The sequence below is a fragment of the Capsicum annuum genome, chromosome 10, assembly GCF_002878395.1.
Source record: "Capsicum annuum cultivar UCD-10X-F1 chromosome 10, UCD10Xv1.1, whole genome shotgun sequence".
NCBI classification, from domain to species: domain Eukaryota; kingdom Viridiplantae; phylum Streptophyta; class Magnoliopsida; order Solanales; family Solanaceae; genus Capsicum; species Capsicum annuum.
Window position 1 is genome coordinate 220121745 of NC_061120.1, and position 9850 is coordinate 220131594.

Here is a 9850-nt window from a genome sequence, read left to right on the forward strand (position 1 = left end):
AATACTCCCTCTTTTGCAATTTAGGTGACATAAATTTGAATCAACACGGAGTTTTAAGAAGGAAACAAGAACTTTTGAAACTTGTGAATTTAAACATGCCATAACGTTTGGGTAGGTAAAAGAACTCATTAAGTGTAGCATGAGAAGTTTTGTTTAGAAGTGTGTAGTTCTTCTTGGAACGGACGAAAAAGGAAAGTGTGTCGCATAAACTAGAATAGAGGAAGTATTATCTTAGGACTAGAAGATCACTGATTTAGTGAGTTTTCTCACTGTATTTTCCTTTTCCATTGTTTCAGTTAAGGTAAATGGTTTAGCTTGCAAAGATCCCAAGTCAGTCAACGCAGAGGATTTTTACTTCAGTGGCCTACATTTGGCTGGAAACACATCAAACGCTTTTGGCTCTAAGGTCACTGCTGTTAATGTAGCTCAAGTTCCAGGACTGAACACTCTTGGTATCTCACTGGTGCGCGTCGACTATGCACCGAGGGGAATTAATCCTCCTCACACTCACCCAAGAGCTACTGAAATACTCACCGTCCTTGAAGGTTCTCTTCAAGTTGGTTTTGTAACTTCAAATCCTGAAAATCGCCTTATTACTAAGGTCCTCAAAAAAGGCGATGTGTTTGTTTTTCCGATTGGACTTGCTCACTACCAACGCAACATGGGATATGGAAATGCTGTTGCTATTGCTGCTTTGAGTAGCCAGAATCCTGGTGTTATAAGCATTGCTAATGCAGTTTTCGGATCAGAACCAGCTATCGAAACAGATATTCTTGCCAAGGCTTTTCAAGTGGATAAAAGCGTAGCCGCTCTAATACAATCAAAATTTTAAGCTGCAAGTCTACTTAATAACAGACCTATGCTGACAGCATTTGTTTTCTGTGTGTGTGATGATAATTGGAGTGAGATGTTTATTTGTTTACTTTGTGATGATTTGGTTATTATAAATTTCTTATGATGTATGTGCTTTAATATATTCATTCTTGGCTTAATTTCTTGGAAGTTAAAAAGTGTATTGGTATGTGAAAGGCCCAAAATTTTGTGATGTGATGATCAACTAGCAAAGGTAGATACAATGCAAGTAATGATACTTCTAAGTAACTATAATATGTTTTGAGTCTCTCGAACCTATCAAATATTAAGAACCGAATCTCTGTGGGCTATAGCACACCGATTTGGCCTGAAAATGTCCCGTTTGCACCATTTCGCCCGTTTGATCACCCAAATGGCCCCGCCCACACAAACGGACAACACTAGGCCGCTCCCCAGCCTCCCTGGCATGTCCCGGTCGATTTTTGGCCCACAACACACCCAGACCCAGGACCCACCCCTAGAACCGTGGACTACAGCACACCGATTTGGCCCCAAAATGCACCGTTTCCACCATTTCGCCCGTATGCCCACTCAAATGGCCCCTCCCACACAAACGAACAACACTAGGTCGCTCCCTAGCCTCCCTAGCACGCCCCGATTGATTTTTGGCCTACAGCACGCTTGGACCCTAGGCCTACCCCTAGAACCGTGGGTTATAGCACACTCATTATAGCACACTCATTTTACCTGAAAATGTCCTGTTTGCACCGTTTCGCCCGTTTGACCACCCAAATGGCCCCGCCGACACAAACGGACAACACTAGGATGCTCCCCAGCCTCTCTGGCATGCCTCGATTGATTTTTGACCCACAGCACGCCTAGAACCCTGGCATACTCCCGAAACCATGGGTTATGACACACCTATTTGGCTCGAAAATGTCCCGTTTGCACTGTTTTGCCCGTTTGACCACCCAAATAGCCTCGCCCATACAAACGGACAACACAAGGACTCTCCCCAGCCTCCCTGGCATGCCCCAATCAATATTCAGCTGACAGCACGCCCGGACCTTGGTCTCACCCCCGAACCGTGCGCTATAACACACTGATTTGGCCTGAAAATGCCTCATTAGCACGTTTTGACCATTTTACCATCCAAATGGCCCTTCCTACACAAACAGACAACACTAGGCTGCTTCTCAGCCTCCCTTGCATGCTCAGTTTGATTTTCGGCCCACAACACGCTTGAACCTCGGGCCCACCCCTGAACCTCGGGTTATAACACACTGATTGGGCCCGAAAATGCCTTGTTTGCATCGTTTTTCTCATTTGACCATCCAAATGCCCCCGCCCATGCAAACAGACAACACTAGGTTGCTCTCTGGCACGCCCTTGTTGATTTTTGGCCCACAATACGCCCGGATCCTGGGCCCACCCCTGGAACTATGGGCTATAACACACCGATTTAGCCCGAAAATGCCTCGTTTACACTGTTTCACTCATTTGACAACCCAAATGGATCCTCCCAAACAAATAGACAATAATAGGCCGCTCCCTAGCCTCCCTGGAATGTCCCGATCGATTTTAGGCCCACAGCATGCCCGATCCTTGGGCCCACTCATAGAACCGTGGGCTATAGCATATCAATATGACCCAAAAATACCCCGTTTGAACCGTTTTGCCCATTTGACTAGCCAAATGGCCCCGCCCACACAAACGAACAACAATAGGCCACTCCCTACCCTCCCTAGCACGCCCTAATCATTTTTTGGCCCACAACACGCCTAAACCTTAGGCCCACCTTCAAAATCGTAGGGTATAGCACTCCGATTTGGCCCGAAAATGCCCTGTTTGCATTATTTCACCCCTTTGACCACCCAAATTGCCCAAAAAGACATAATGGCTTACACTAGGTCGCTCTCCAGTGGGCCTGGGGAAGCCCGTTCGATTTTCAACTAAACTTAGGCCCAAACCCCGGGCCCACCCTAAAAATCGTGGGCTATAACACACCGAATTGATCCAAAAATAGCTCACGTCATTTTGCCCGTTTGACCACCTAGAAAATCACAATGGCTCATACTAGGCCGCTCTCCAGCCTTCCTAGGGCAGCCCAGTCTATTTTCGGCCAAAATCATGCTCGGACCCCGGGCCCACCCAAAAAATGTAGGCTATAGTACATCGAATTGGATCAAAAATGGCCCGTTTGTGTCGTTTCGCCCGTTAGACCATCCAAACCGCCAAAAAACCACAACGGCCCACACTAGGCCACTCCTCAGGCTACCTGTGGTAGCCCAATCAATTTTCAGCCAAAATCACGCTCGGTCCCCAGGCCCAACCCGAAAACTGTGGGCTATAGCACACCAACTTGGGTCGAAAATGGCCCTTTTGTGTCGTTTCACCCGTTTGACCACCCTAACCGCCCATAAAACCATAATGGCCCACACTAGGTCGCTCCTCAGCCTTCCTGGGAAAGCCTGGTCAATTTTAACAAAAATCATGCCCGGACCTGGGCCGACCCCAAAAACCATAAGCAATAGCACACCGAATTAGCCCAAAAATGGCCCGTTTGAGCCGTTTTGCCTATTTGACCACCCAAATAGCCCACAAAATCACAATGGCCCACACTAGGCTGCTCCCCAGCCTGCCTGGTAAGCCCGGTTGATTTTTGGCCAAATTCATGCCCGAAACCCAGGCCCACCCCAAAAACCGTAGGCTAAGCACACTGAATTGGCCTGAAAATGACTCGTTCGCACCGTTTTGGCCATTTGACCACCTTGAAAACCACAATGGCCTACACTAGGCCGATCCTTAGCTTGCCTGGGGCATCCCAGTTGATTTTAGATTAAAATAACACCCGGCCCCCGAGCCCACCCCAAAAACCATGGGCTATAGCTCACCGATTTGGCTCAAAAATAGCCCGTTTGAGCCGTTATGCCCATTTGACCACCAAAAAAACCACAATGGCCCATGTCACACCCCTTTTTTAACCAAAACAGATTCTATTTTTAAGGTTCGAAAGGGTTTTGTTATTAAGTGACAAAAGATGAGAATTTGTTTTAAAAAGGATTATTTACTTTAAAACTCAGAGTTTCCACTTGACATAATTGGTTGTGCCAAGTCACCTTTGGGAATCCTTTTTCAAAACTATTTTTGACTCTTTTAAACTGATCCGCGAACAGACATTCCGGTTAAGGAATTTTGTTGACCGAGAAGAAGGTGTTAGGCACCCCTCGATCCCGTGGTTCGACCATGGTCGCTTGCTGGAACATATCGGATAATTCGAGACTAAGAGTGTATAAACCACACAAAAACATACAAACCAATCAAACAAACAAACAAATCCAAAATTATAGTGTCCAGTCTAATTATTACAATCCAAAAATAGAAAAATGCAGAAACGTAAATCCTATTCTAAACCAATTCTAGACTAGTGCTCTACCCGACGCCCCGTGCCTTCATCAAGAACATCCTCCGAGTACAAGATACTTTGGGGCATTCCCCGGAGAATAAGTACATAAACCTCGGGGCATTCCCCGGTAAAATGAATACATTTTTTCTAAATTTTTATGCGTTAAAACTAAAAAGAACCATTCAACAAACATTCACACATTCAAAAGTCATCAATCCTAAAATTCGCCTACCTGCACCTACATTTGCCTATCTGTTTCCACATATCAAAATTGTATCACGTTCCGACAATATTCAAGCTTATTCTGAAAACAAAAATAAACAAAAGTTAATCTAAATTCACCCTTTCTATTAAGTTTTCAATCCCAACCTAACAACCAATTTTAATTCTCAAACAATACATAATTTCACCATATTAACCATAATCAAGGTAACTAACCATAGATCAAGTCAAACATGCGTCTATCAACCAATTTTGTTTCGCTCTGTGCTTTGGGCATGCTCCTGAAATCACATCAAAAATGAAAAGAAAATTATTCCAAACAAATAAATGCATCTTCTATGAGTTAATTGGAATGACTCGACTAAAAGGTACGTCTTATAGGAATCAGAGGAAATGACTCGACTAAAAGGTACGTCTTCTAGGGGTCAAGGGGAATGACTCGACTAAAAGGTACGTCTTATAGGAATCAAAGAAAATGACTCAAGTAAAAGGTACGTCTTCTAAGGGTAAAGGGGAATGACTCGACTAAAAGGTATGTCTTATAGGAATCAAGGGGAATGACTCGACTAAAAGGTATGTCTTATTGGAATCAAGGGGGCTGACTCGATTAAAAGGTACGTCTTATAGGAATCAAGGGGAATGACTCGACTAAAAGGTACGTCTTCTAGGGGTCAAAGGGGATGACTCGACTTAAAGTGCTTTCTATAACTAAGAAATGAGAATTGTTGATCCATATGATCTCGGTCAAGGGGAATGACTAGACTAAAAGATACGTCTTAGAGGAATCAAGGGGATGACTCAACTAAAAGGTACGTCTTATAAGAATCAAGGGAATGACTCGACTAAAAGGTACGTCTTATAGAAATCAAAGGGAATGACTTGACTAAAAGGTACGTCTTATAGGAATCAGAGAAAATGACTCGACTAAAAGGTACGTATTCTAGGAGTCAAGGGGAATGAATCGACTAAAAGGTACGTTTTCTAAAAGTCAAGACTCAATTTAAGAAGTGTATCACCTAGCAAATGAAAACTGAAATTCCTGGACAAGAAAGTATGTCTCTGAGGGATGTAGGATGATGATTTTTACCATGATTTGATTATCAAACCTTTGCAACAACTTTGCTTCCTACATTTGTAGAAGTGAGGCATTGCAGCCCTTGAGATTTATACTCTGAAGTCCTTGCTTTGAAGGTAATATATTTCCTGTTTCATCAAAGAAAACTTGTGAGTTTAAAACATGGTGGCTGGTTTGTGGCTTTAGCTTTTGCGGCTATCGTTCTTGACCTCATCACATTTAACCTTGCTTCCAACCATTAGCATATATTATTGACTTGGTGAATCGTTAATCCAAACTCAGATTATTAAGAGTGACTAAAGCAAACACAGTATCTCTACTTTGTCATGCTTCTCAGATAGACCCTTTGAATCTTGGTTATTTCCATGAGTTTCCTAACTTCTCTATTGACAAAACTTTCTGCATGCCCTTTTTTGGCTCACAATCATGTCTCTTTCATGTGCTAGCTTTTTTATTTCTTTGTACAATTAAAGAAACTGGTAGCCAGTTTTGAAATCTTTTCTCACTTGTTTTGACAGGGACTTGACTCAAAGACAAGAAACGAAAAAAAAGAATGACAAGTTTTGTTTGTATAACTGACTCAAGAAAGATAAAATAAAAATAAAGAGAAGAAAGAAAATACAATGAATCCCCTTTTGAAACAAAGAAATGAAAAATTCATCTAAAAATGACAGTCAACACTAATGATTATGCCATGCATTTTGGATTAAGCTACCTGATCTTTCCATCCAAACTTTCTACCAAATGTTGTTGAGTTAATGTCCTTGAAACTGAGTTTCTTCCTTAATTCAATTGCATTTAAGACCTCATTTGGTTAGTGGCGCCTTGAAGGGTTTTCGCCAACAAGTTTCTCTTATTTTCTTTTCGTCAGCTCACCATTGCCTTATGGTGTCTGTAAGGGTTTTCCACTTATGAAACTCTTTTATCTTCATTTCCTTTAACTCACAGTAGTCTTACGGTGCCCTTGAGAGTTTTCACTGTTAAGACTCTCTCATTTTTATTTCTCTCCTAATTTCTTATGCTGAGGAAGACAAGTAGTTCCCAAATGCATTGTCATAACCCTTGCATGCTTAGACTTAACATCCTCAAAAATTGATCTGAAAGTCTTTCTTTGGTTGTAACATAGCTTTTGGATAGGGTTAGAAAGAAGGGATGGCATGGGGCCCAAACAACACTTGAAGTGGGGTAGGACTTACAACTTTTGAAATCGACTCAAACAATGAGGATTAACTCATGCCCCAATTTTTTGGACTGGTAATTCTAAATTGTTTATTTGTTTGGACCGAGCCCTAAGTAGGGCAGCCTACGTATCTCACCCTCGAGAGAGGAGAATCAGGTCATGCGTAGTTCTGGCAGCTTGTTTTGCTTGATTCTAATTTCTTTTTCTTCTATGTTTCTTTTATTGACTCTTTCTCTTTGGGAACTTTCTGACTCTATTTATCTTGACACTCTTTTTTTTCTTTTTTTTTTGGACATATTTTTTCTCTCTTTTTCTTTTTGAAGACTTTTCTGACTCTAGTCTATTACTTGACACTTTTCTTTTGAGCTTTGTTGACTCTATCTTGATACCAAAAGAGGGGTATGAAAAAAAATAATACTAAAGCTCAAGTGGGGTAAACAAAGGATGACGCAATATTTGAATAGAAGAATGAAATGCCTTCGTCATATCAATCCTTGAAAATGCAAGTACATATTATGCAACATGAAATGAAAAATGAAGATCATTTGCGATACTTTAACAACACTAACTTTAACTGAGTATGTGTCACTTCTTCTTCTAAACTTGTCAAATATACAAACTCCACCTTTGTTGTATATCCATCACACTGAATGTCTCATGCTTTCGTGGAGTTGATTTTCTTTCTGTTCCTCTTGATAGGATCACGCAGACACTGTTTGACCTAATTATGACATGTCTTTCAATTAATGACCAAGTTTTCCTTGTGATTCTCAAAATAAAAGTCTCAATTTTCAAAGAAGGCTTCAACTTGATCACCAAATGCCCCAGCACTCTATCTATTTTCTCAGATGCTCACTTTTCCTAACTTTAACTCTCTGATTCAAGGCTTTATGATTAAGCTAGATTTTTAAATCTGACTGAAAATTCTGCAGGCATGTCATATCACTAGAATCAAAATAAAACGTATTGTATAAAGAAAACAAACAAACAACACATATTTAAAACACAAAGGGAAAGGGACAATTTATTTTGTTGAAATAAAAGATAGAAGAGTTTGAACATAAACGACAAAGGAATAAAACAAGATAGATCCCGAACTACAACCCTGAAATAATTCAAAAAATAGAATAGAAGATAAAACAAACTACCAGACCTCTTCCTAGTAGGGAGAGGGGTGACTTCTCAATTGCTCAGCCTGATAACTTAGCCACTGGTTTGCATATCAGCATGACTAGATCTTCCCTCACTGTCAATTTTCTTCACTATAATCGATCCATCTTGAATCATCTTTTCAATTTCCCTTTTCAAATCTCGACAATCTTCAATACTATGACCCTGAACATTAGAATGATACGCACATCGTACATTAGGGTCAAAATTTCTTGAACACCGATTAAGAATGCACCCAAGGAGAGGAGTGATCATGCCCCATTGTACTAATCTCTAAAACAAACTGGCATACGACTCTCCAATTGGTGTGAAGCTATCTCTCGACTTCTGCCTCATTTCATCATTTGGCTTGGATCGAAAATCAGGTTTAGAAGGGTTTTGGTATGTTTGTGGAGTTAGAGGATGACTCTAAGGAGTTGGTGTGTTCCACTATATGTAAGATGAGGGTTGAATATGTGGTTGTGTGTTATATACTGATTATAGAGGTGGAGGAGCAGAGTATAATGGATTTTGGTAGTGATTATGTGAAGCTTGGGCATGAACTTGGTTTTGAGCCTGAGAGTGACGACAACGGGGTCTTCTTGACCGTGCCCGCTGTCCAACTACAATAGAAGATGCATCTTCCTCCTTCTTTATCTCCCTAACACTTCCTGAACTCTTTTGAATTACTTGAGTTGTCGCTTTTAATGTTGCAAAACTCATAATGCGACCAGTCTTAATTTCCTCTTCTATTATCTCCCTTATTTTAAGGACCTCAATCAATGACTTGCCTAATGCAGGTAACAAGTGTTGATAATATGTTTCATCCTGCACTTGAATAAACACCTCCACTATTTTGCTTTCTTTCATTGGAGGTTTTACTCTAGCAGCTTGTTCGCGCCATCTGATCGTATACTCCCTGAAACTCTCAGTATTCTTCTTTTTATACTAGTTAGGGATTTTTCGTAGGGATCAACTCCACATTGTATTGAAATTGTTGCACAAATCCATTAGCTAGGTTATCCCAACTAATACACTTGTCAATGTCTTGGTCAACAAACCATTCCGAAGCTAGGCCTGAAAGACTCTCCCCGAAATAAGCCATGAGTAGTTCTTCCTTCCCTCCAGTGCCCCTTAATTGGTTACAATAGCACCTCAAATGTGCCACTGGGTCCCTATGTCTGTCATACTTCTCAAACTTTGGTATTTTAAAGCCAGGAGGAAGGTTGACACCTGGAAACATGCATAATTCCTTATACGAGACACTTTTGTAACCCCCAAGTCCTTGCAAGATCTTCATAGCTTGTTCCAAACTTCTCAATTTTCTGGTCATTTCCTCTTGTTCTTTTGTCATAACAGGCTTCTCAGTGTTAGGAGGAAATGCAGGAGGGTGAGTGTCACCATAAAGACCAGTCAACTTGAATGTAGGCTCGGAAGTGTAACACTAATCACCAGTAATATTCAATGCAGGTTCTATTGTAGAGTAGGGAGACACAACTTGTGGATGAACATCAAAATTATGAGCTTTAGGTGGGGGCGGCACCGCAAAAACATGAACAACAGGTGGAGCCGAGTATGTGGTAGTCTTGGATTAGGGAGTGAGGAAATGAACATTGGAAGTGGTTGGATATTGTTGCCCCGGAGTCGATCCTGATGCATGTTGTGGCATATCAACAAAAATGGGAAATTGTGCATGTGACACGAGAGGCAAGCTAGAAAGATATTCCAGATTATCAGTGGGAACTGGAGGAGGCGATGCATTTCTATCATTTGCTGCCTTAATTTCCGAATCTCTTCATTAGCTCCTAAATTCTCATTTTCCGAACTCTCTATCTGATTAGTGACAACAAACTCGGTATCCTTGTTGGCCATAACCTTCTCTGTGACTTGGTGCAATATGGAGGACCAGCCAAAATGCCACAAACCAACCACCTCAAACTAACTTCAAGAGATAGCAAATGTGTTAGAGTTCAACATTTTTACAAAAACTACTTTTTTTTTCTTT

At 41.2% G+C, this 9850-nt stretch overlaps 1 protein-coding gene across 1 annotated transcript in view; it reads left to right on the forward strand.

Moving 5' to 3' along the window:
- The window catches only part of LOC107843960 (putative germin-like protein 2-1), a 4991-nt gene extending 4134 nt beyond the window's left edge, over positions 1-857 (forward strand). The window contains exon 2 of the mRNA XM_047397846.1: positions 242-857. Within this exon, the coding sequence (XP_047253802.1) occupies positions 242-832 (591 nt within the window). The 3' untranslated portion in view covers positions 833-857. The remainder of the gene's footprint in view (positions 1-241) is intronic.
- The last annotated feature ends 8993 nt before the right edge of the window (positions 858-9850 follow it).